The sequence below is a fragment of the Oncorhynchus nerka genome, linkage group LG2 (assembly GCF_034236695.1).
Source record: "Oncorhynchus nerka isolate Pitt River linkage group LG2, Oner_Uvic_2.0, whole genome shotgun sequence".
NCBI lineage: Eukaryota > Metazoa > Chordata > Actinopteri > Salmoniformes > Salmonidae > Oncorhynchus > Oncorhynchus nerka.
This window is the reverse complement of record NC_088397.1, coordinates 32,242,651-32,270,421: the sequence shown is the minus strand read 5'-3', so window position 1 is coordinate 32,270,421 and position 27,771 is coordinate 32,242,651. Positions and strand designations below refer to the sequence as shown.

The following is a 27,771-nucleotide window of genomic DNA, read 5'->3' as shown; positions in this document are numbered from 1 at the left end:
GTTACAGTTGCCTACAAGCCCGGAAGGGAAGGTGCCTTTATAGTTACCTTTAGCAGACCAGAAGGGCGTGCCTTTCTGCTTTGACATTAATGTGCTTGCTGTGCAATCATTAATATGCTTGCTGAACACAAGGCCACTCTAGCACCCTTACATAATCTTTTTAGTGTGCTTGCTGAAGACTAGAGGCGACTCTGGGATGCTGGCCTTCTAGGCAGAGTTGCAAAGAAAAAGCCATATCTCAGACTGGCTAATAAAAACAAAAGATTAAGATGGGCAAAAGAACACAGACATTGGACAAAGGAAGTCTGCCTAGAAGGCCAGCATCCTGGAGTCGCCTCTTCACTGTTGACGTTGAGATTTGTGTTTTGCGGGTACTATTTAATGAAGCTGCCAGTTGAGGACTTGTGAGGCGTCTAATAACCTTGTCCTCTTGCTCACTCTATTCTGGTTGGGGCTAGTTTGCGCTGTTCTGTGAAGGGAGTAGTACACAGTGTTGTACGAGATCTTCAGTTTCTTGACAATTTCTCGCTTGGAATAGCCTTAATTTCTCAGAACAAGAATAGACTGATGAGTTTCCGATTCAAACTGTAATCCCTTAAATGAAGAGTTGATGCGCTGCACACTTTTTTTAATAGCATCATTTTTAATATTTGGGCTTGGGAGGGTATCAAGTCAGGTCGAGTCATAAGGCTCAAGTCCAAGTCAAGTCACGAGTCATTGGTGTTAAAGTCAAAGTGGAGTTGCAAGTCATCATACCTGCGACTCGAGTCCAAGTCATGTGCCTCGAGTCAAAACCTCTGCAATGAAGTGACTGAAAATGTGCAGGGAAGGAAGTGACTTCTGCAAGGAAGTAACTGAAAAGAAAACACTTTACAAAATACAATGAATTATTCCCATACCATTATTACAGCGTATCAGACAAATTATGCTACGCTCTGCCTAGTGGCTACTTAGCTTGTAAGACATTTAAAGACATTAAAAAAAAAAGCTCTGATGGGTAGAAATGCACATGTTGTGCTTTTATTGGAAGCAACCACTCTGCCACTGTGGCATATACTGAAGGTCTACTGCACCTCTGATTGGTTATGGCGCACCGGTCTGTGTAGAGTACGGGCCTGAGTCGTTCCTGTCAATGCAATTAGAATCCTACTCCAATTGCGCTACGCCTTCAAAAAAAAAAAAAATCCCGTGCAGTTAGTTTTGCATACAACATTTTGCATAGTTTGTTCTATCGTTTCGGTTGCCAGAGACACAACCGATCCATTCGTTCGGTCTTTTTGTTCTGTATCTAAATGTTTCATTGACATACTGGCTGGCAACATTCGTATCACACATCCATAACAATGAGCTAATGAGGCACGATTTCGCTTGGTATAGATAATGTGCTCTCTTGGCAGGACACCGTTCTTCAGAGGAGCTAGCCAACAACACAGCTAACACAATCACTTCAAACTGAAGCTGGAAAGACTGACAACTAGCTGCACTTCGTTTCGTTGACATTTCTTTGTATATCCATAAAAATGATGCCAGCAGATTCATGATTTCAACTGGCTGAGAAACGCTGCCTGCCTGTCTCGTCTCGTCCCGACAAGTTCACCTGTTTGTCTCGTCCCGACACGTTCACCTGTTTGTCTCGTCCCGACACGTTCACCTGCCTGTCTCGTCCCGACACGTTCACCTGCCTGTCTCGTCCCGACACGTTCACCTGCCTGTCTCGTCCCGACACGTTCACCTGCCTGTCTCGTCCCGACACGTTCACCTGTTTGTCTCGTCCCAACTCACGACACGTTCATTACTACGAGACTGCTGGAGATCAAATTTGAATATTGAAACAATGTTGCAAATGTAGTAGAGACAGGTTTATACAAATCTCCACTGTTGAAAACTAAATGTTAGTCTAAAAGAAATGTGAGATAATGTCTAGCTTTTTTCCCCCCAGACCTGCTGTTTTCAAGTCTCTAGAGACAGCAGGAGTGGTAGAGATACTCTGAATGATCGGCTATGAAAAGCCAACTGACATTTACCCCTGAGGTGCTGACTTGTTGCACCCTCAACAACTACTGTGATTATTATTATTTGACCATGCTGGTCATTTATGAACATTTGAACATCTTGCCCATGTTCTGTTACGATCTCCAACTAGCACAGCCAGAAGAGGACTGGCCTCTGTGTGAAAGGTATTTGCATTCACTCAATAACTGGTTCTGCAACCTTTAGCTGCAATGACTCCAACCAAACACTTCCTGTAGTTGTTGATCAGTAACATCGCCGTGTCGCCGTGAGAGATTTTTGGCACACTCTTCAACACTGAACTGCTTTAACTCAGCGACATTTGTGGGTTTTTGAGCATGAATTGCTCTCTTTAGGTATTCCCATAACATCTCAAATTGGGTTTAGGTCTGGACTTTGACTTGGCCATTCCACAACTTTACATTTGTTGCTTTTCAGCCATTCTGATGTAGACTTGCTTGTGTGTTTTGGGTCATTGTCTTGCTGCATAAACCAGCTATGCTTCAGCTCACAGACGGATGGCCTGGAATTCTCCTGTAGAAATCTGTGCCGAAAGTAGACGGATGGCCTGGAATTCTCCTGTAGAAATCTGTGCCGAAAGTAGACGGATGGCCTGGAATTCTCCTGTAGAAATCTGTGCCGAAAGTAGACGGATGGCCTGGAATTCTCCTGTAGAAATCTGTGCCGAAAGTAGACGGATGGCCTGGAATTCTCCTGTAGAAATCTGTGCCGAAAGTAGACGGATGGCCTGGAATTCTCCTGTAGAAATCTGTGCCGAAAGTAGACGGATGGCCTGGAATTCTCCTGTAGAAATCTGTGCCGAAAGTAAAGTGATGACCTTGAATAAAATAAAATGTTTAAGAACAGGCCATTGTCTCCTCTAGTTCATATGGCTTTTATAATGTTAGCAAAATATCAACAAGTGACTGAATGTTTGATAATTATATATGACATTAGAAAAATGCATTAATCAATTGACTTGTAGGATCATCTTCTCACATAAGCTTTTATCAACAGATTAGTGGTTTAAAATATTACATCTTTATGATTCTGGTGGTCAATTTCCTTATGTCAAAATATTGTGGCTGCGCAACATTGCAATGTTGACCCATGGTTCATTTTCAGAAATTACGAACCTATAGCAATAATTATTCAAATTGACACAAACACGAAACTATGTCTAATAGTACATTTGTTTAAAGTAACAAGCATTACAAACCAGAAACATGAAGATAAGACAGATATTGTGCACTTCTCACCAGCTGTTACTTCAATCCCAAGACTGTGTTATTCCCATCCCGCTGGCAGGTACAAAAGTAACGTTGTGGTAGTTCTGTTCTCGGTATATTTAATAGAAATGAAATTACAGTTGTTAAATGGTAGAAGACATATGCAAGTTGTTTGCCATAACATATGGTGTCTCTAGCGATCTGAGTAATTAATAAAAACACATTTTTTAAAACTTTCTGCCCGGTTAAATATAAGTCTGCTTACACAAAATATATTTCTGTATACATGAGTTTTCATAGTAACAATATACACTGCTCAAAAAAATAAAGGGAAAAAAACGTCACAATGTAACTCCAAGTCAATCACACTTCTGTGAAATCAAACTGTCCACTTAGGAAGCAACACTGATTGACAATACATTTCACATGCTGTTGTGCAAATGGAATAGACAACAGGTGGAAATTATAGGCAATTAGCAAGACACCCCCAATAAAGGAGTGGTTCTGCAGGTGGTGACCACAGACCATTTCTCAGTTCCTATGCTTCCTGGCTGATGTTTTGGTCACTTTTGAATGCTGCCGGTGCTTTCACTCTAGTGGTAGCATGAGACGGAGTCTATAACCCACACAAGTGGCTCAGGTAATGCAGCTCATCCAGGATGGCACATCAATGCGAGCTGTGGCAAGAAGGTTTGCTGTGTCTGTCAGTGTAGTGTCCAGAGCATGGAGGCGCTACCAGGAGACAGGCCAGTACATCAGGAGACGTGGAGGAGGCCGTAGGAGGGCAACAACCCAGCAGCAGAACCGTTACCTCCGCCTTTGTGCAAGGAGGAGAACTGCCAGAGCCCTGCAAAATGACCTCCAGCAGGCCACAAATGTGCATGTGTCTACTCAAACGGTCAGAAACAGACTCCATGAGGGTGGTATGAGGGCCCGACGTCCACAGGTGGGGGTTGTGCTTACAGCCCAACACCGTGCAGGACGTTTGGCATTTGCCAGAGAACACCAAGATTGGCAAATTCGCCACTGGTGCCCTGTGCTCTTCACAGATGAAAGCAGGTTCACACTGAGCACATGTGACAGACGTGACAGAGTCTGGAGACGCCGTGGAGAACGTTCTGCTGCCTGCAATATCCTCCAGCATGACCGGTTTGGCGGTGGGTCAGTCATGGTGTGGGGTGGCATTTCTTTGGCGGGCCTCCATGTGCTCGCCAGAGGTAGCCTGACTGCCATTAGGTACCAAGATGAGATCCTCAGACCCCTTGTGAGACCATATGCTGGTGCGGTTGGCCCTGGGTTCCTCCTAATGCAAGACAATGCTAGACCTCATGTGGCTGGAGTGTGTCAGCAGTTTCTGCAAGAGGAAGGCATTGATGCTATGGACTGGCCCGCCCGTTCCCCAGACCTGAATCCAATTGAGCACATCTGGGACATCATGTCTCGCTCCATCCACCAACGCCACGTTGCACCACAGACTGTCCAGGAGTTGGCGGATGCTTTAGTCCAGGTCTGGGAGGAGATCCCTCAGGAGACCATCCGCCACCTCATCAGGAGCATGCCCAGGCGTTGTAGGGAGGTCATACAGGCACGTGGAGACCACACACACTACTGAGCCTCATTTGGACTTGTTTTAAGGACATTACATCAAAGTTGGATCAGCCTGTAGTGTGGTTTTCCACTTTAATTTTGAGTGTGACTCCAAATCCAGACCTCCATGGGTTGATAAATTTCATTTCCATTGATAATTTCTGTGTGATTTTGTTGTCAGCACATTCAACTATGTAAAGAAAAAAGTATTTCATAAGAATATTTCATTCATTCATAGTGTTCCCTTTATTTTTTTGAGCAGTGTATGTTATATTGTAACAGATACCGAGTTTTTTCATCAAAGAAAAAACAGTGTGCTCATGACGGTTGTTATAGACTGTTTGCAAAGACAAAAGATAAAGATATTGCGATATACCTTCCTGTGAAACTGGTGATGTGACCTTTTACATGGTCTAGAATGTTCTCTTGCCTGGAACTGTGAGACTAGTCTTATGCAATCTCCATAATTGTTCTTGAGGTGAAAGAAACACACCCATTTAAGCTTGAAAAATTGTAAGTAGAGCCGCACACTCTAGGAGCTCAGATGCAATAATTGAATAACCTGATATCCAACTTTCCGACAGACAAGCGGTCTTCATCAGGGTATAATGACAAACACTGCAACGTGACTGGTTTATATCGTGTCAAAGGACACACAGGTGTCTGTAATCATCAGTGTTGCCAACTCATTTTCAGGTTAAGAGGCAGGTTGATTTGTTGCTAAAAGTTGCTAAATGACGTTGTCATGTCATTGCGTGAGCCAACAATGATTTGCAATTTGCTGATATTGCTGCTGACGTCACTCACAATGCACTTTTGCAGCCAGGCATGTGTGTTGTGACTGAGTGTGTGACAGAGAAAACCATTTGTGTCTTTTAGAGGGAAAATGCATACATTTTAGCATTTGGGTCACTTTTCAAAAGTTGCTAAAAGTTCCAAATCATTTTTTTTTAGTAGCTAAATTTGTTGCTAGGTGCTGTTTGAAAAACAAGTTGCCAGGGTAGTCTAAAAAGTGGCTAAATCTAGCAACAAAATTGCTAAATTGGCATCACTGGTAATCATGGCCGGGTGTGGCCTGATATCATTGGTTAATTCTTAGATATAAAAATTGTGTGGGTCAAACAAAGCACGAATTAAAAATACGAATCTCGGAGCATCGTAGCACCATTAGGTACAAAAACTCGACTTATCCGGTTGCGGCCCACTTTTTGGACGCAAACAACTCGATTTCGTCCCTACATTACGTCGGCTTTGAACATGTCACCCTCCCAAGGAGAACGGGTGACCTCAACAATTTATTGTTAAAACGAGAGGCTGCCTGGATCTTTAATTTAAAAGACCCTTGCACCCTTCGGTCTCAATGTAGATTTTGATCTGAAGCCATTATTGTGATTTTGCTATTGTAAATGTTTGTAGACCTTTGTAGCCAAATTGTATCTATGATCGTATGCTATCCATTCATGTTTTTGGTATGTTATTTTTTACATCTGAGAATTAACCAATGATCAGGCCACACCCGGCCATGATTACAGACACCTGTGTGTCCTTTGACACTATATAAACTAGTCACCCTGCAGTGTTTGTCATTATACCCTGATGAAGATCACTTGTCTGTCGAAACGTTGGATATTAGGTTATTCAATTATTGCATTTGAGCTCCTAGAGTGTGCGGCTCTCCTTACATTTTTTTCATGGTGTTCTTACTTGGAGCAGGTAAGGTGAAATTGTCATGTCAGAACTATACCTATCATGTAGTGAGAAGGCACTGCAAAATGGAAAAAGCAACATTTGTTTTTGTCCATAAAATCTACCTCAGCTGCTCAAACAATTCTGTATCCAGAGTATCCACCTAAGCGTCATAGCATGAGTTTTTTTTCTACCTCCAAAAGCTTCAAAACACACTAGCAAAGCGTTGTATTCCCACCAACAGACCCAAACTACCAATGCCCATACACACCTCCATGTTGGATCCCCCACTGTTCTTGAACCATTTATGCTACAAACCCCAAATCAACGTTGACATGCAGACGGACAGCCATTCATTTCAATGGAGGAAGAACTGCCACAGAACTGTCAGAATGTTCAAACTAAAGCTATTAACACAAAACCAACTTCCAAATGTACAGACTGACCCAATAGCCTGAGAAAATGTTTTTGAAAGCATGTGTACTTTTTGTACTACAACAATATTAAATGAGCTCCCAATACATTAATGGTAAAATAATAATAATAATTCTAAACCCATCTCCTCTTTCACCATTTAAGCTATCAACACCAAACCAACGTTGAGACGTTCAGACTGACCCAACTTAGATGGTTTACATTCCGATTTTGTATCATATTTATACTTTTTTGAATAATACCCATTTTTAAATAAATGAACATGGATTTGAACCACAAGGTTTGAATGAGAACCCCAGGAATGCAGTGGCAGTTATTTGCTCCTTGGTCAATTAAGCAACAGGACAAACTTTAGAACTTTAAGTAAACTATAAATGATGAATACAATCAAATAAAAATCACCCTAGGTTCCTCGATATTTGGGAGTTTTTGCTGGCCACTGTGCCTTCGCTTCTGCTGCATTGGTTTCTCTTTGGGGTCTAGACCGTGTAACTGTAAAGTACTTGAAGCAAATTGCTGATGTAAAAAGGGCTTCATGAAATGCATTTATTTACTTGTGCTTTAGTGAGGGGACAAAAAGTTTTTGTATCTTGTTGTGCATTCTGAAATGTACAAATCATTTGTAGACTGCAAATTGACCGCAAGAAACCCAAACAGATATAATATTTGACGAAAACAGTCATTTCAAACCTTATATGTGTGGGGATACTTTGGAACAGATTTCCAAATTGTAAATCACTTGGAGCTGATTTGTGTAATTTTTATAGTCTTATGTCCAACAATAAAACATAAAAAATAAATAAAATGTTTTACTTAGAAAACGTTGGGCCACATAATATCAGCTGCGGGCCAAATTCGGCCCATGGACCGCCAGTTGCGGAACCCTGTTGTAGCATGTCTGTCATTCACCACATCCATAAGAGCATTATTAATTTTTACACTTTGTCCATTAGCATACACATTTCCAGAGCGACATACAGTCTGGGCATTCAACTAAGGTAAGTAAGACAAGCGCATATCACAGTCATTATTCACATAAATAAGGTCATTTCAACAAACATCCTTTCCATGTTTTCTTTATTTCAATAGATTTTACACTATCTTGCTGGAACCAAAACATTTGACTATAGTAACATAAAATAGCACAAACTATACGCACAAAGAAAACTGAAAAATGGTTACATCAAAACTAAAAATCCAATGAGGGTATTTTACTCTCTATATATATATTTTTGCAAAGTAGATGGGATACTGCATTTCTGATGGCAAAGCAGTCAATTCATTACCTGGGTAATATTCAATAGTGCACACTGTAGCGAAACGTTTTGCAATGTTAAAAGAAAACAAGCGTTTCTTATTGGACAAGTTCAGTTAGTCCCTTCTGTTTCGGCACGTTTGCTTCCTAGTGAATACGACCCTGGCGGCAGTCCTTTTAGGGACCATTCAGCATCTCATGTTGGCCACAGCCCTCATCATCAAGCTCTCTACAAGGACATAATAGGGCCCTGTTCCAATACTTTAACAAATGCATTGTTCCTTCCTCCTTCCTTGAAGAAATACCTAATCTGACATGGCCGGATTGGGGAAAGCTATGTGATAGAACTGTTGCTTACACCTACCAAATAATGTTAGATCCGAAAGTAAGTAAGGAAGGGTGTGTTAAAGTATTCGAACGGGGCTTAGACACAAGACAGCTTTCTGTACAGCAGTCAATCCTTTTGGCCTCACCTTTAAAAAATGCAAAAAAGTAAAAACTTCAAACAATTTAATTTATGTATATAAATAAAAAGTTAAGTTTACATTTTAGCATTATATATATATAAACAAAAAAGTCTGTTCAGCAGAGACCAGTTTACAGCCTTTAAAAGTTTATTTTTAACAGCGCTGGAACATAAAACCTTAAGCACGATGGACTAACGACAAGGCAAAGTGTTTGGATAAGCTGTGTCTGCTCAGCTGACCCAAGTGCTTATATATTTAACTCTTATCATCAGTCAGTCAATGTCAACACATTTCATTTAAATAAATTACATTTCTCAGCACAATTCCATTCTCTTGGGCACAACCATGACCCCATTTGAGGACAACTTGAATTTTTGTCTCATGTGCAGACTATTTTTTGTGTTTTTCGGTATAACTAGAAACATTCAGTACGTTATCGTTTATTAATAAAAACTTCTTTTTTTCATGCAAGATGTTCAAAGGTTATTTCTGTGATACGAACTGGTAGTGACTATTATACAGAATTACTGTAACTATAGTAACTTTGCCATACCTAATGACATTTTCCATCGGTAATAATGAAATGTTTTATTTTACCAGAAGAAGTGCAATCCTTAACTGATGATAAACAATTTAAACTACATTCATAAATATTTTCCCATTGGTGTGCATGAAACCAGTGGTCCTTTCTCAGGGGAAAAGTTGTACATCTTAACTATTCAATTAATAGATCATTTGTTATAATTTCATCCTAAATATCATTGGTAACTTTGTCTATTACATCTTAAGTGTTAAAGTTACACCTTTATAGAGGCTGCTAAGGAAAATTGTCATAATCACGACAAATAAGAAATGTTGAAATCTGCTTTACAATCTAGTGATGTGTGCAGTGTTCTAGAAAAAAAGTAAACTTAATGATTAGATAATTTACAAAAATACAGAACTTTAGTAATTGCAACTTTATGTTGCCACAGCAACAACTTAATATTGTTATGAAATACTAGAGTGAAAAGTACATATTTTGAAAATTATTTTTTGGGTAAAATGTCACCTATACAATTAACATTCTTTTTTTCTTTTCTATTTTTTTTTGTTGAACAATATAAGCAATTCTAAAGCTTTGCTCATTACTGTAATGAGATGAACTGTGTTGATGACAAGGCAAGGGAGATCCAGTAGCATTCTATTGGTGGCTTTTTAAGACTCCACCCCCTTGCTCCTGATCTGCATCTCATTGGCTGACTAAAGAGACCAGACCCTGTTGGGACGCACAGCTCAATAAATTACATTCATTTCAAAATAGAATAGGTTACATCATTCTGACTCATTTGACAAAACAATAAAATACGATAAATTACCAAAAAATATCTTCGATCACCTTCCACACCAAAAATTACATTAAAACTGTAACTTTTTAGAAGAAAATCTCAGTGAACAAAAAGAAAGAAAAAAATCATTCTAAGACCAGTGCCATATTACTTTTTTAACCAAAGGTGTCTCGTTGTGGATTGTCTGTGTTGATCAAGCGCCATGAAAATATGTCATGATTCTGATCTTTTTTGTTGAACACACATACAAGGTAAATAATTGGTTGTGTAGGATCAAGAAATGTGATTTAGAGTCTAAATACATACATCTCATAAAACATATTAGGTAATAACGTGGAGGTTGGTTTAAAACAATGCTAGTACACTATTAACTACATCATGGCATAAAATAACGGATTGTTCTGGTGACACACATACCTTGATGCTTAACATCATAAAACATAAACGTGAATACATTGCTGCTACAACCATGAATATAAACTCTCAAAGTATGAGACACGTTACATACATTACACACACACACATCAATGTCCTGTATTCTCAATCACTTTTTCCAATGTAAACTACTAAAAACCTATGGTAAGAACAAAATATTACATCATGAAATATTTATCAAACATTCTACCAAGCTATCTTGGTTAGTTTATATGCTTTCTTTTCAGAAAGTTACTTTTTGTCGTGTTAAATATATGTTTACAATAACACTAGGGTACTGCTTTAACCATGGCATCTGCATGGAAAGTGAAGTCTTTTCTCTAAATAGGTCAACATACTTTTGGGAACTTTGCTTGAACCATCCTTTTGTGTATTCCTATTTTTTCTTTGACAAAGTATGTTTCTCCAGATGCTTGTTGTTTTAAAGTTAAAGGATTTTTAGGCACTTCTACAGTTTTTCTCAAATAGAAACAGGATTCTCGGCGATAGCAGGGTGACGACTGACAGTCACAGATAGCCCTCCAGTCAAAAACTTCAAGTCATCTCACGACGATGACTAGCATCTTCGAACGCACCTTTTTTTTCTCTCTTTTTTTTTTTTGGAGTCGTAGCACTTGTTTCACCCCTAGCCGATCTCACCCTTATCCCTCCTTCTAGCCCCACCCCTAACTCCCCCAAAGGCCTTGTCCTTGTGGTCTTGACTTTGGGGCCGCTGGTGGACTTACTCTGCCTGTTCCAGTCTGCTGGCAGATGTCTATGGCTTGGCCCATCAGGCTGAGGCTCCCTCCCGCCACATGCTCTCAGCCACCCGCAAGCTTTCGTTAAGCCCTTGGCACACAAACCGGAGCCATATAGGCTAGTAAGCACTCCCTGATGCCAGTATAACTCTCCCCAACACGGACCCCTCGGAGGCTCCCACCCAACCAACCACATACACACAAATACACCCACAAGCCAATGTCAGCACCCATCCAAACTTTAAAACTGAAAATTTAACAAAATGAGAAGAAATTGAAATTCTAGGTTATTCCCCCCCCCCGAGGCCCGACTGCACGTTTTGGCCACGAAGCTGTTCCACGTCTGTTCCCTTGCAGATCGACTCCGATCGCTTCTGTCCGTCAAATCGGTCAGTCGCGATGACTTTCGTTTGGCAAGCCGTTGGTTTTCCAGAGAATAAATGTTGGCAAGTGGTTCATATGGAGAGCATACCACACCGTTTTAAAGGGGTGATGGGGGGTGGGGGAGCACGTTCAAATCATCGTTAAGAGGACAGTCATTGAGTAAACATAAGTCTGCCCTAACATTTGTCTTTAAAAAAATGATTAAAACAAACAAAAAGTTAAACAATCCCTTCTAGCTTGGTCTGGAGCGCCAGTTGCAACCAAGGGCTTCTCTGTGACTCTCCTGTTTAAAACAATGAAGCACTTTTGACAATAAGCACTAGTTCTCTTATAGTGCAAATAAGGTGTTTTCAAAGGGTGAACATTTGTGCAGATCGAGGTTCCGTTTTGAAAACAAAATATAAAGGACCCATATTACTTTAACAGAGAAAACAATAGTTAAAATGAACTCGTCACCATCTCTCCACTAAGTGTTTGTAGTTCAGTACATATAATTTTTTTGTCATAATTTTCATGGCAATAGTTTCCTAGCAATACATATACATCTTTTTGTTGTGTGTATCTTCTTACACCAGCACTCAAGTCTTATGGTTAATTGGTAGTATTACACTCTTAGCATGCAGGTTGCTGTACTGGGAGGGGAAGGTAGTATGTACAGAAGGGCTGTTTTGGGCTTTGTAGTGCAGCTTCTTGACACTCCATTTCTTTCCTGACAGTTACTTCAGGATAATCTGCGGGAGAGGTGAAGAAAAAGAAAAATGGAAAACAAAAACGTCAGTTCATTGTCTATACCTTTTCAAATGATTGGCTCCATCTCGTTTAATCTTTCCGTGATTCCTCACATCTGATCCCCTCGCCTTCTTCTCAACCATATTGGAGGAGAAGATCCAAGTTCCCTCTGACCTTCTCCAATGCCTTTTGAGAAGGAGGCGAGAAGAGGATGCAAGGAATCCAGGAAAAGATTGCACAAGAGCCAGATTGTCGTTGTAGGGGTGGCTAAAAAGCTAATCCCTAACATACACTAGATGACAAAGTATGTGGACACCTGCTAGTCGAACATCTCATTCCAAAAACATGGGCATTAATATGGAGTTGGTCCCTCCCTTTGACGTCAGGTCTGCGTGCAGGCCAGTCAAGTTCTTCCACACCGATCAACAAACCATTTCTGTATGGACCTCACTTTGTACACGGGGGCTTTGTCATGCTGAAACAGGACAGAGCCTTCCCCAAACTGTCACCACAAAGTTAGAAGCACAGAATCGTCTAGAATGTCATTTATGTTGTAGCGTTAAGATCTCCCTTCAAGGGGCCTAGCCTGAACCATGAAAAACAGACGCAGACCATTATTCCTCCTCCACCAAACTTTACAGTTGGCACTATGCATTCGGAAGGTAGCATTCTCCAGGCATGCACCAAACCTAGATTCCTCCGTCAGACTGCCAGATGGTGAAGCGTGATTCATTATTCCAGAGAACGCGTTTCCTCTTCTCCACAGTCCAATGGCGGCGAGCGTTACACCACTCCAGCTGACACTTCGCATTGTGCATGGTGATCTTAGGCATGTGTGCGGCTGCTCGGCCATGGAAACCCATTTCATGAAGCTCCAGACTAACAGTTCTTGTGCTGACATTGCTTCCAGAGGCAGTTTGGAACTTGGTAATGACAGTTGCAACCGAGGAGAGACGATTTTTACAAGCTACACGCTTGAGCACTCGGCAATGCCGTTCTGTGAGCATGTGAAGCCAACCACCTCACGGCTGAGCCCTTGTTGCTCCAAGACGTTCCACTTCACAATAACAGCACTTACAGTTGATCGGGGCAACTCTAGCAGGGCAGAAATGTGACAAACTGACTTGTTGGAAAGGTGGCATCCTATGAAAGTCACTGAGCTCTTCAGTAAGGCCATTCTAATTCCAATGTTTGTCTATGGAGATTACATTGCTATGTGCTCGATGTTATACACTTGTCAGTAACGGGTGTGGCGGAAGTAGCCAAATCCACAAATTTGAAGGGGTGTGCACATACTTTTGTATATATAGTGTATGTAATGTCGATCCTGCAAGCTCATAATAAGTCATTTTAATGACGCGAGTGGAGTCATTTGACTTATGAGCAAAAATATGTATAAAACAAAACAAAAAGCTGAATGTTATATTGATGTTGTGTGAGGTCCCGTTGGCTCCTAGTCGCTTACCGCTGGTTACCCAGACAGAGGCCCTATCCAAGCCCCTTGCCTCTACCCCCCTAGGCACTTCCGTAGATCCAAGAATACTAGATGGGTGTAAGTAACATCAGAGAAAAAGGTTGAGCTAAAACCTATCCAATTCTTAAAAATATACAAAATAGATCCACTGTTTAGGTGGTAGGGTCTAGGGGTCGTTTTTGGACAGGACCACAGAGAGCAAATTATTGGCTTATCATGGCTGTGAAAGGCCTCAGTTAGAAAGCAGACAGTAGATGAGCTGGCGGATGCATAGAGGACCACAATGATGCGCTGTACCAGCTACGGAATTGAAATAACGGCGTTTCCCTTTTAGTCATGATGGACAGAAAAAAAGGAAATGACAGGTCAGGGGTGGATGCCTGGCCCACCATAAAAGAAAAGCCAACACCAGATGATGTTGTGTGTGACACTTGATTGTTTTTTGTGAATATTATGGCACAGAACTCCTTATTGCAGACCGCAGCCCCAAAGGGGATATTGTACAATCGTCCTGCAAATATGTGAACCAATGTCTACGCTAATGACTTTTTCTAACCAATGTGACAAAACCCACAACTGTATCTTGGTGTATTTACCAATTCAGCCAGAAGAGGGAGCCCCCACGTCCGTGTCAGGGCAGTGAGAGGTTTGACCTGCAGGTACTTATGATCAAGACTACTATTAGTCGACATGTCGATTGTTTGGTAGTTAGGCTGTTGGTCGACCCAGATTGTTTTAGTCGAGCAGTAACAAATTATATATATACACACACACATTTGTGCCCCCTCTGAACTATTCCATTGTGGAGGCCTAGACTTTAAAACAATTTATGCTTGATCCGAAAATGTGGTCGAAGGCTTCATATGGAGAGTGTGACGCAACTGCGGAGCCTCCAGATGCATCCAGAGGCCAAACTGGATCGCAATGCGCCTCCCAAATGTTGTAACAATGCGGGAGGGCTCTGCATAGAACCGCATTGACATGATTGGTTGACGGTAGGTGGGGGCGGTACATCCTGCAGAAAACAAAACTCACTTCCTTGACAACAGCTCTGCACTGCTCCGTGAAGCGCAAGAAGTATGAATGCCCTGACTCCTGCTGAGGCTGTATCCACGTAAATGCTGCATGGCCAGGGCCAATGCAGATGTCGGTTTGACCATGCGCCCAGATGCACAATGCATTTCTCTCTCCAGAATGTGCACTCTCCCGCCAATTTGTGCACATTCATTATTTCATAACTTGATTATTAGTGTATAACAATTCTCCATTACATACAGTACCAGTCAAAGTATGGACACACCTACTAATTCAAGGGTTTTTCTTTATTTTTACTATTTTCTACATTGTAGAAAATTCTACATCATAGTAACCAAAAAAAAGTGTTTAACAAATCAAAATATATTTTATATTTGAGATTCTTGAAAGTAGCCACCCTTTGCTTTGATTACAGCTTTGCACGCTCTTGGCATTCTCTCAACCAGGTTCATGAGGTAGTCAGTCACCTGTAATGCATTTCAATTAACAGGTGTACCTTGTTAAGTCAATTTGTGGAATGTCTTTCCTTCTTAATGCGTTTGAGCCAATCAGTTGTTTTGTGACAAGGTAGGGGTGGTATACAGAAGATATCCCTATTTGGTAAAAGACCAAGTCCATACTTTGGCAAAAACAGCTCAAATAAGCAAAGAGAAACAACAGTACATCATAGCGCTTGAAGGTCAATCAATGCAGACAATTTCAAGATCTTTGAAAGTTTCTTCAAGCGCTATGTTGAAACTGGCTCCCATGAGGACTGCCAAAGGAGAGGAAGACTCAGAGTTACCTCTGCTACAGAGGACAAGTTCATTAAAAGTTACCAGCCTCAGAAATTGCAGCCGAAATAAATGCTTTACAGAATTCAAGAAACAGACACATTTCAACATCAACTGTTCAGAGGAGACCGTGAATCAGGCCTTCATGGTGAAATTGTTGCAAAGAAACCACTACTAAAGGACACCAATAAGTAGAAATGACTTGCTTTGGCCAAGAAATATGTCCTTTGGTCTGATGAGTCCAAATGTGAGATTTTTGGTTCCAACCGCCATGTTTTGTGAAACGCTGAGTAGGTGAATGGATGATTTTGCATGTATGGTTCCCACCGTGAAGCACGGAGGAGGAGGTGTGATGGTGTGCAGGTGCTTTACTGGTGACACTGTCTGTGGTTTACTTTGAATTCAAGCACACTTCATGGATACCACAGCATTCTGCAGCGATACGCCATCCCATCTGGTTTGCACTTAGTAGGACTATCATTCCTTTTCAACAGGACAATGACCCAACACACCTCCAGGCTGTGTGATGGAGTGCTGCATCAGATGACCTGGCCTCCACAATCACCCGACCTCAACCCAATTGAGCTGGTTTGAGATGAGTTGGCCCGCAGAGTGGAGGAAAAGCAGTCAACAAGTGCTCAGCATATGTGGGAACTCCTTCCAAGACTGTTGGAAAAGCTTTCCAGGTGAAGCTGGTTGAGAAAATGGCAAGAGTGTGCAAAGCTTTGATATGTTTAACACTTTTTTTCCACTTTCGTATGTGTTATTTATATAGTATTGATAACTTCACTATTATTCGACATTATAGAAAATAGTACAAATAAAGAAAAGCCCTTGCATGAGTAGGTATGTCCAAACTTTTGACTGGTACTGTATATCACCAGTAGTACATTTACCGTTAATTCCTATAATTTCTTATCTACAAAGTTTGTTACTTTGGTTATGGTCATTTCTGTTAATGCATTCAATATCATTATTCCAGTCTTTCCGTTTTCATTGTCAGAGTGGACACATTGTTTGCAGAGTGCACAACCTATGCTACACTTGTAAGAAACACGTTTTGGTTTATTTGATTCCATTTACCAGTTTTTTTTCTCCAATTGAATTATTGTCTTTTGTTTGGACCGCTCCTGTGACAGAGACAGATGCACTCTGCTCAGATCTACACAAGTGCATTGGGGCTAGGGGATGATTTGGGATTCAGGTTAGTCCCCCATATGGAACACTTTTCCCAGTATAGTGCACTACATCACTGATCAGGGCCCAAACGGCTTTATGTGCACTGTAGGGAATAGGGTGCCATTTGGAATGCCCTATCTAGAGGCTACAAAATGGCGATGGGTGTGTGCTTCTAAGGTAATCATTAAAAATCCTTAAGGGCAAAGTCATATTTCTCCCTGGTCATGGTCCAAAAACAGAACAATATCAAGGAAATTGCTAGTCATGAATGATAAATAGCAAGTGAGGCTGCTTATTGAGTTTTGAGGAAAAGGGTGGAGAGACCTATCCGTAGACCTACAATAATAAAACATCATAGGCAGCAATAATAAGTCATGTGCCAGTAATAATATTAGCGTGGTTGGTCATACAGACTAGATGCTGGGAGGAGAATCAGTATAGAGAGAATATTTTTTAGAATATCAATTGAAATTCTAGAGTCTTGATTAAAGGCGTCTAACATGTTAAAGTTTCAGTGCCTTCAGAAAGTATTTACACCCCTGGACTTTTTCCACATTTTGTGATCACAACCTAAATTTAAAATGTATTAAATTGCAATTTTTGGTCACTGGCCTACACACAGTACACTATAATGTCAATGTGGAATTGTGTTTTCCTGTATTTTTAAAAATAAAAAATGAAACGCTGAAATGTCTTGAGTCAGTACGTATTCAACCCCTTTGTTATGGCATGCCTAAATAAGTTCAGGAGTAAAAAAGTGTTTAACATTATTTTTTAAATGACTTCCTTCAGTCCTTGAGTGGCCCGCCAAAGCCCCGACTTGAAGATTGCTGTTCGATGTCACTCCCCAACTAACTTAAGAGACCTTGAAAAAAAATCAGCATGGAAGAATGGAAGAAAACCCCCAAACCCAGATGTGCAAGATGGGTACATACCCAAGATGACTCAAAGCTGTAATCGCCGCCAAAGGTGCTTCTACAAAGTACTGACGCAGGGGTGTGAATACTTATGTAAAGGAGATATGGGTATTACATTTTCAAAAAGCAAAAAACAAATATAAAACATTTTCATCCATTTTGAATTCAGGAATAAGTCAAGGGGTATAAAAACTTTCCGATGGCAATATATGATGTGTAAGAGTACATTTTCTGGTTCATTTTTTGACCAAATAAAGCCTGGGATTGAATGTATAATGATGTGAAACCAACAGAAAACAAACCATCACTTTCTACACTGAGAGTCTCTCAATATAAACCAATTTGAGGGAACAGTGTGAAATGATGAAGATTCACCGGCAACCGGAAGTCTTGATGATCATGGATCGACGTCATCCGTCCAATACATTTCTGGGAAAGCTCACTGACCACTGAGATGTAAATCAAATCTCATCAAGCCTGTAACGTGGCCACCGCTCAAGGCCTTGCTAAGTGGGGTTAATGGGAGATTGTTTGCTGCGGGCACTCCACCTGGCAGTGCACTGTAATTGTCAGGTTTAAACGGGGTTGTGTGTGTGTGCGTCACCCGACTTACGCACCCAACTGCAACTTCCCGGCCCCTGCTGACACAGAGCCATGCGTCTAGCGAGTAACTGTGCTTATCTGGAGCCATTTTAGGCCGGAGACATCGTCCTGTCTCCTGCAACACTAATATATAGCAGAGATGGCCACCCTGGATCGACAGTTTCCTCAAGGCTTTCGTCCTCACCCATCGCCGAAGAGGGAGTCAACATGGTGGAGCCAACATGGTGGATGGAGATGGAGTGGCTAGGCTTTTTTTAGGTGGAAAAAAAAGTGTATGTGCGTGCGTGTGCCACAAAACATAAAGGTGATGTTTCTAACGCAGGTGAAGAGGGAAACTTGACATCAAAGTGGATGAAAAACAACATACGTGCAAAACAAAAACTAGGATCTAATGCAACACAAGACAACTATTACTTGCAAATGTGAGAGCTCTGAATAAGTGCTTCACTGGGTCATTGTGTGACACGGCCAACAAATTATTAAACATATACTTGTACAAAACGTACAGCAGTCCTCTGAAATAAAAGCCAACACATTCTGACACCTGTGGCAGGCATTGTAATATACCACAGTAGCAGACTAGACTAGAGCATGAATGAGTTTCCCTGTTGGGACAATAAAGTTTGAATTTAATTGAAGGATGTTGAGGTTGGGCTCAGCCATAGAGTTGGATAGAGGGCACACTTGGCCCAAAACCTGTTTTAACATAGGCAGCGCCATTGAGGGCTTTCGCCATTTTGAAGTAGTCAACTCTTCTGCAGTCATAGAAGTAAAATAAGAAATTGACTACTTGAATTGAAATGATAGTAGATCAGCTCTATGGACTACGGTTGTCAAGCACTTATTTAGAGCTCTGGGACTATATGAAAGAAAGCTTTAAACTCAGCAAACCTGATTGGCTGGCGCTGCTGCTGCGTAGGGGACACTTGTGGCAGGAGTTGTTGTTGCAGAGATAGTAGCAGGCGCAGCACTGTACATCATGGGTACTTTTTCAGGAAGGGGGACCATGGAAGCAATGAACAGGTTGGCAGTGGAGGCAGTGTGGTAACCATGGCAACGTGTGTTGATTGTTTGGTTGTTGTTGTTTTTGGGCATGACGCATATTACAGAGAGGGGCGAGCCATCGTTAGGTTAGCCCAGCGGAAGGCGTGCACATCACAATGCAAAAGCGAGAGAAAGCATGGGAGAAAAAAAAAGAGAAAAACCTGAATTACAATCAAGGAAATTTGTCCCGACAATTAGTTGTTCCCAGAGGACTGAGTGAGATATGATGAGTGATATTATAAGATTGAGATTAACTAGAAACCCCATCAAGATCGAGAGCTTTACTACCAATTGTGTTCACCCTCTTTCTATTTTTCTCTGGGATCAACACAGCACAGTAAACAATACAATATCTACTTTTCAACAGACTATTCATTTGGAATGATTTTTCTTCATATATACTAATAATGATAAGAATAACACTTCACATTTCATAATTAGGGTATAAGACAGTAAGTAGCTAAGTAACAATCATCTCTTACCGGGGAGCTCAAATTGCCATGTAGGACTTTGCAGCGCTTTTCAGTAAAAACAATCAATCATGCACTCTAGCCCAATGTTCTACAACCGTGCCACTCACTGTGTCACAACATCCACAAACTTTGTGTCACCTGTAAGCGCTTACATCTCCCTGTTCCCGCTCTCCCCCCAATTTAAAGAGGCTCCATGGTGAAGTTTCCCCTAGGTACAGATCTAGGATCAGCTTCTCCTCCCCCAATCCTAACCTTAAACATTAGTGGGGACCCAAGATCAAAGTCTAGGGGCAAATTCACCCTAAACCTTTAAATGAATATGTGAGAGAATGAAAAGGGGAAAGGAAGGAACCTACCAAGGCTGCTAGCAGGAGTCATGCACAAGACTGACCCTGTGTGATCATGCAGTGGAAAAGAGTGAACAGAGGGTTAATAAGGGAAGGAGAAAAACATGTTAGAGAAGAAAGACAGAGATTTTGGTGGTAGCCTGGTCCCAAATCGGTTTGTACCGTATGGCATGCCATTGACCATAGGAGCCGGCAAGAGAGCACAAACAGATCTGGGACCAGGCTGGAGATTTTGGTAGTTGCTATATAAACAACATGCCTTTAAACAAATTTCACAAGCCTGCAATTGGTATAACTGGACTGTGCAGTTTGACTCCATTTGTAGTCTTATGCCATACTTTATGCTACACATCCAGGCTGTATCACATCCGGCCGTGATTGGGCGGAGCACAATTGGCCGTCATTTTAATTATGAATTTGTTCTTAAATGACTTGCCTAGTTAAATAAAGGTTACATTAAAAATAATGTCTGGTCTGCAAATAAATCATTAAAAAATATGTTCTTGAGGGGGTGGGAAGGTACGGTCACACATACTACAAATGAAACTTTTTCAGTGTCAGAGGTTAATTAGCCTCAGATAGCAGATGTGTGTGCCATCTTGCCAACTCCTATGGTCTCTGTCACAGCAGACACATGGCGTGACAATGGCAATAGGAGCTGGCAAGACAGCACACACATTTCTGGGATCAGGCTAGGGAAGGTTAAGGGCTGGATGCTTGGACCATGCAGTGAGAACGAATCAGACCTGAGTTCAAATAGTAAGTCTTCTTTCAAATGACTTTATGCGTTGGATCTGGAATGCCAGATGGGCAGGGTTTGCACTTTTGGTTCAATAAAGAACAGCTAGAGTTTTCATAGAGAAACCGATATTAATTGAACTCATGTGTGGTGTGTACACAGCATTCTGAACAAGCTTCCTACACTAGGAAAGGAGAGGAAGGGTGTAAAAGCCATGGAGGATAAAAACACTTTAACCATATCTACATGTACATACTACCTCAATCAGCCTGACTAACCAGTGTCTGTATATAGCCTCGCTACTGTTATTCACTGTCTTTTTACTGTTGTTTTTATTTCTTTACTCACCTAATACCTTTTTTTGCACTATTGGTTAGAGCCTGTAAGTAAGCATTTCACTGTAAGGTCTACACCTGTTGTATTCGGCGCACGTGACAAATACACTTTGATTTGGACACTAAAGAAAGGAGCAGTTAGGGAGGGATAGAGGGTTAGGGAAGGTAGTCTCATCCACAAGAGGCTTAGGATTTTGTCAATGAATACCTTTATCTACTTCTCCAGAGTCAGATGAACTCGTGGATACCATGTGTATGACTCTGCGTCCAGTATGAAGGAAGATAGGAGGTAGTTTTGAGAGCCAATTGCAACTGGCATTAGCGCAAGCTTAGTGCAAAGACTGGAAGTCTGCCGTTTTATAAGTAGGCCTTAAAATGCCTAGTGTACTTAATATAATCATACAGCAATGTATCCCATCATCAGCCACAAAAGAGTTTTACCGCTGTGATCAAAGGATATCCATGCCTTTACCTTGTCCTGGCACCTGGCTGCAATTACACATTTATATGAGACGCGAGCATACCGTGGCTACATTCCGAATGGCATCCTATCCCCTATATAGTGCACTGCATTATTTTGAACAGGGCCCATAGCAACTTGATTTCCACTTGAGGAAAAGCGCTTGATCACTCTGTGGGTTTAAAGAGAGACTGGTCTCAAACTTTTGGAGAAAATATGGGGAATATCTTATTTCCTCACAAGCTCACCTGGTGAAACCTTTCAAGGGTTATATACTTGAATTTTGCCCTTTGATGCTTTTATGGGGAAAAGGAAAGTTGGGGAAGCTCTATCCAGTGTGTGTCTACATGCTACATGGGTGTGTATCTGTGTACAAGAGTGTGTACAAACGTGTGTGTGTGTGTGTACATAAATTGTGTATAGGTGTGTGTGCCTACATACTAATGTGTGTGTCTGTGTGCATGAACATGTGTTGCGGGCGGGTGTACCCCCTACCTGTGGGAAAGCCACAGAAAGCCGTCTGCTGCTGCAGCTGTGCGTTGGCCAAGGCCTGCTGGTAGTGCAACATACTGGGGTGAAAGAGCGAGCTGGCCCCGTTGCTCTTCTCAAGCGCTGGTCTCTTTGGTAGGGGCTGCAGGCAGCCGTGGGGGAACGCCTGTACGGGAGGGACGAGGAGACGTTAGATACAACGAGGCGGAGGCCTCAAAAATGACTACATTCACATGACTATTCTCTACACTAGAACACGAGAAATCACCCTGCTGCTCGGGGTCTTTTGTGGCGACTAGCTACAAAACAGCACAAAGTTACAACAGAGAAGTCACAATGGCAACTTAGGTTTAAATAACCACATGGGGACAATGAAGGAACTACACACGATATCTAGCAAGGCAATTATAAAACAATGATTTATAGTACAGTAACAAACAAATTGATACTTGGGAATTAACATTCTCATTGTTGTTATACGATCAATCAATGTAAAGCATACTAAAATAATAACTACACGAATCATATTGGTGGATATTAATTGCATAATACAAATACTTGGGCATTTAAAACAGCAAAAAGCCAAATTAAAATTATTGTGAGTTGCTACAGTACATTAAAGAAGCTACATGCAAAGCAAAAGGTGAAAGGTCAAAGTACCAGTTCTACAGTTGCCTCGAGGGGTCGCTTCATTGCTTTGGCAGTCGACTGAGTCTTTAAATAGCAGGCAGCGAGCACATGATGGCAGTGGGCCAATGGGAGTCAAGCGTATTAACATACAGGTAACAGCAAGCAGAGGTGCGTCATGGGGGACAGCATTGCATTGTGGATAGGTGAGAAGGAAAAACAAAACAAAATAATCTGAATGCAGTATACCACGTACAAAACAATAGGCATGCACATAAACAAAAAATTGTTTGTTTGTTTAAAGAAACGTATCGCTAAAGTTCTGAATTAGTACGAAAGCAAAAAAAGCATCTACTATACCTTTGGTTAAAAAGTTTAAGAAATACAAAGATTTACAAATGTACTTATGAAGTAAACAAATTATTTGGATAGCAGTTATTAGTTCTGTAAAGCTAGCTACTTCTTTACAAGTAAATCAGCTATCTAATCAATCAATGTATCAAAATATCTTGGGGGGTATTATTGATATAAACACAATCGACATTCAGTTGGGCCAAATCCTAACTTGAGATCTGTGCGCATAAGTCAATATTTTTCACAAACCTCCCTTTGACATTGTGATTTACGTGAAAGTTTGAGTTATGTTCGCAGATCTAAAAAGGTAGGATTCGGCCTCTTCTGTAAACACACTATCTGCTGTATGGTATATTGTTGGCTGTGTTTTTGGTGCTTTGGTGTGACTGGCCACCATGACAGAATAGGATGTGAGCGCAACATACATTTTTCACAGAAAAAAAGTATTTGCTCTAGCCCTTACAATTGTGTTCATAGAGAAAGGACTGGATAGGTGAAAGCAAACATATTAGAGGGCTAGGATGGAACCATCACCGTCGCTTCAACCTATCCAGTCCTTTTAGATCTGGGAAAACAAAAACAAGATAAGGGGCTAAGGGAATGGGCTACTAGGGACTAGATGTTCTCAGCAAGTGAGAGTTTTCAGCTCAATGGACAATGGAGAATCAAAAGTATTGTTGATTGGACAATGAAGGACCACATGTCTTTGTCGATTGGAATTATTCGCTTTTACAATAAAAGCAGTGCAATTTGGAACCAATGCACATTTTATGGAGGCCATTATGACCAATGGTTTGATAGAAGATGCCCTATGGCAGACAATGGTAGAAAGGACAATGTTTTGGCAGCTGGTCGGTCACATCCATTTCAGTCACGCTGATTTAGGTGGTAAAGGCAAAACTATTATTTTTCTTTCCATACCTGCACTAATACATGAGTGAACCCAAATGTGTAACTTGTTAGTGTGTGGTTAATGGGCAACTTTGGAGAGGTGAAAGTCAAAATGTGAATTGTAACAATATCTGTTATTAGGAAAGTCATCACAGAATGTGGAGCTCTGTTTATTCTACATTCCTCTTGGTTTCTACAGTAAAAGAAAAATAGATATTTGCTCAATGCAATAACATTTAAAGAAGATTTTAAAAATGGCGTTTGTTTGCAAGCCTTCTGAATGAAACCAAATCGATGACATTGCACAAAGGAAACAGCAAACATCGATGGGACAACCAAGGCACTTATGATAACGAGACCATGCACAAGCCTTTCCTTTACGTGTAGGATAAAACTATGATTTTTCGTTAGAACACTTTACATTACGGTACCTTTTATAAAAGGTATTAGGTATTTTATAAAGTGTTACCATCATTCCAAATGAATACACCTCAGATTCGGTGTTAGATTCAGACTGAAATGTTATGGTTAATGGAAGCAAACGGAGGAGGGAGTAGAAATGTTCTGTTTTAATAATTATGGGGGGAGCAAAGATGGCAGCATTCAACTTGGGACACGACAGGCTATGAAGACAAAATGGAGCAAAATGAAATCAAATGACACCTCAGTGTAACTGCATAGCGTAAAACTCAACCACCTCCACCTGTTGTTTATAATCTTATGTACTATAAACTTGGTTCTGTCTGGGGCATATTTCCAGATGACCAAATCCTTGGGTCATGATACATGCATTGTTGGTACAGCTCCGGGCACTAGAAAATTACACAATGCATGAGCAACATGGCACTCTGACTCCTTTTGATAGTTTGTCACAACAAACTGTACTATGGTACAACTTTTCAGTGCCTGTAACTGTATCTAACTTAGGACAAGAGTCTGGTCGAGAGGTTAATCCTCTCGCTTCTGGAACCATATGCTTTGCCATTCGGGCAGGGATTCCGTTTTTGCTCCTGCTCCTATCCTGTCATAGAAATGATAAATATACATAAGTTCTCCTTTGTAAAAAACTAAAACAGAATCTTACTTACTGTACCTTGTGTCAATACATTGTAATGGCTTTATAGTACATGATACATTTATTGAGATAATTGCAGTGGGGGAAATGCTCGCATAGAGCTGACTAAAAAGCTCTCTGTCCTCCGGTAAACCATAAGCCCTGTCGCCCCAATATTTTATCTCAGGTCACGCCAGCTTAAGGAAACAGAGCGCGAGTTGTCAAACTCATAATCATGGCTTCAGCACTGGATGACGTGTGTTTTCCTATTGTTTAGGTCCTTTTTCTTTTCAACCATAACTGTGCTCGGGTCATCTTTTCACCCAGTATCAGTGGAGGTGTGGTTGTGTTTTTAGAGCAAGCAGCGATGGACGAGCGAGCTGATGAGACGAAAAGCATGCTGGACGATGCCATGGAATCAGACAGCAGCGCGAGAGCAGTGACAGCACAGTGTGAGTGACAGCGAGCAAGACAGAGCCAAGTTCACCCCTTCAACAGCCACTGACTCGGACCAATGTGGACACGAAGTAGAGTGAGAGGGGAGGGAGGGTCACAGCCAAGTGAAAGTCCTATTGCCAAAACCTGCTCCTGCCTGCCTCTGCCTGCCTTAGTGAAGGGGGAGGGTCCAATAATGAGGGAGTGGACCAATGGCCTCGCATTCTCATCCATCTCTCTTGATTCAATTTGTACTAATCTGCAGAGCTCTAAACTTATCATTGTGACGAGGGTGGGCATCGTCTTTGTATGGATGATCAAGGGTGGGAAAAAAAGCTCCTAGCCTGAAGCTATACTATGGGAAAGACTATGTCCCAAATGACACTCTAATCCCTTATAGTGCATTACTTTTGAACAGAGGGCTCTGGTCAAAAGTAGTGCAGTATATAGGGAATAGAAACCATTTGGGATGGGCCCTGGTCAAAATTAGTGCACTATATAGGGAATAGAATCCATTTGGGATGGGCCCTGGTCAAAATTAGTGCACTACATAGGGAATAGGGTACCATTTGGGACGCAAGCATAGACTGTTGTGGTCGTGTTATACATTCACTTTACCTTCTCTAAAGCCTGATAACTATAGAGCCTATACAATGACCTGAGTGTGGGTTGAGTGGTCACATTTCCGTGAATTGTATAAAAGTGTCCATACTAGGAAGATGGTATATCAACTGTATGGAAAAATAAAGCAGTGCTCCACATTTTATGTACTTGTGTTCTTTTGTAGTTGTGTAAAGTAGAATTTTCAAGATTTAAGTTTGTGTACTTTACCAAACTAATCGTCTATAGTTGATTACATATTATAAACATTAGAAATTATATTTCTTGATCTGGCCCTTTGTCAGGTGTGCTGTCTGACATTGCTGGGGCTACAAAAGTCTTGTAATTTTCCCAAAAGTCCCAGGTTTTCCAGAAATTACAGTTCAAGGATTTCCTCCTGATTTCAGGAATATTTCAACCAGGATTTCGGCAAACCAGGGAATTTGGAAAAGTTAGCAGATTTTTTTGCCACCCTACTCTAGTGTGTGTGCTGTGAGGTGCTCACTACTCTACACTACAGGCTGTGAGGGTGGGGGGCGGAGGGTCTCACCATGGCGGCGGCTTGTGCGGCCACGGCTGTCTGGTTGGCCTGGTGCTGCGCAGCCTTGATCTTGGCCTGCAGGTGGGCCGGCGGGTGGAAGTACTTGCACTTCTCCCGGGAGCAGCGTGACTTGATGTAGTCCATGCACACGGTCACCGTGTTGTCGCTAGTGTCAATCATAGGGCTGTCGCTGGGGTGAGCGAAGCGGCAGTCCGTCTCGCCACGCGCGCAGTTGCCCCTTTGGAACTCCCGGCACACCTGGGAAGGAGGGTGGGGTGCACACGGACAAACAGACACACACACACACACAGACAGACAGACAGACACAAATATTGGTTTAATATATCATACAATATAATACACATGCCGATAACATAACAACAACTTATCATTGGGTTTATAACTATAGACTGAATAATGAACAGATTGATGTGTTTATCTATTCAGAGCCTGGGCGTAGTCAATCACAGGGGGCTTCACTCACAGCCTGGGATGTAAAACAACACCGCACACTCACTAAGTGTGGGGAGAACACGCACGCACATGTACACGCAAACACACACTCAAATCCACACACATGCAAAGACACACGAAGAACACACACAGCCCCTCTACAAACACGCGCAGAAGGAGGTAAACAGTCTCACTTAGCGTGGGGAGTGTCCCCATTCCTCAGTGGAACACGGCCTCTCATTAGCAACCACATGGCTCTGTTGCTAAGTGACGGCACTTTGAGATAAACACACAATACACCTACACCCCGAGGCCTGTCTTTGCTTGCCATCCTTCCAAGGCTATTCTTTGTTTTCATTACGACACAATGGCCTGGGTGCTTAGTTGTTGTATAAACAAAAACCACCCCCATTGAAATAACCTCATCTACCTTAAGTAGATTTAAACAACGGTGAGGTCTAGAATTCTGTTGGCCAGCGCTCAAGTTCTTAAAGTCCTCTATTCTTTCAACGTCAAGGTGTGTGGAAAGGGAGTATGTAAAATATAAAATGTTCTCTCTGATGGGTGAGGTTAGGACTAAGTAAAAATAAGATCTGTGTTAAAAGGGGTAACTTCTACCTCAACCTAGGTGGGTAAGGATGATGTCGTGAGATAATAATTATGGAG

General features: G+C 41.5%; 1 protein-coding gene across 6 annotated transcripts in view; it reads right to left on the bottom strand.

Annotated features, from left to right (window-relative positions):
• Positions 1 to 8,007: 8,007 nt before the first annotated feature.
• LOC115134396 (muscleblind-like protein 2a) overlaps positions 8,008 to 27,771 on the bottom strand; it is a 67,928-nt gene continuing 48,164 nt past the window's right edge. For 2 of the 6 annotated variants that reach the window (XM_029668308.2, XM_029668327.2), the window contains exons 5-10: positions 26,662 to 26,910; positions 22,811 to 22,864; positions 22,157 to 22,316; positions 20,137 to 20,172; positions 19,155 to 19,249; positions 8,008 to 12,284 (exon numbers count right to left, since the gene is read on the bottom strand). In XM_029668308.2, coding sequence (XP_029524168.1) covers positions 12,270 to 12,284; positions 19,155 to 19,249; positions 20,137 to 20,172; positions 22,157 to 22,316; positions 22,811 to 22,864; positions 26,662 to 26,910 — 609 coding nt within the window. In that variant the 3' untranslated portion in view covers positions 8,008 to 12,269. The remainder of the gene's footprint in view (positions 12,285 to 19,154; positions 19,250 to 20,136; positions 20,173 to 22,156; positions 22,317 to 22,810; positions 22,865 to 26,661; positions 26,911 to 27,771) is intronic. The other 4 variants (XM_029668361.2, XM_029668370.2, XM_029668352.2 and 1 more) reach the window with 3 other exon arrangements.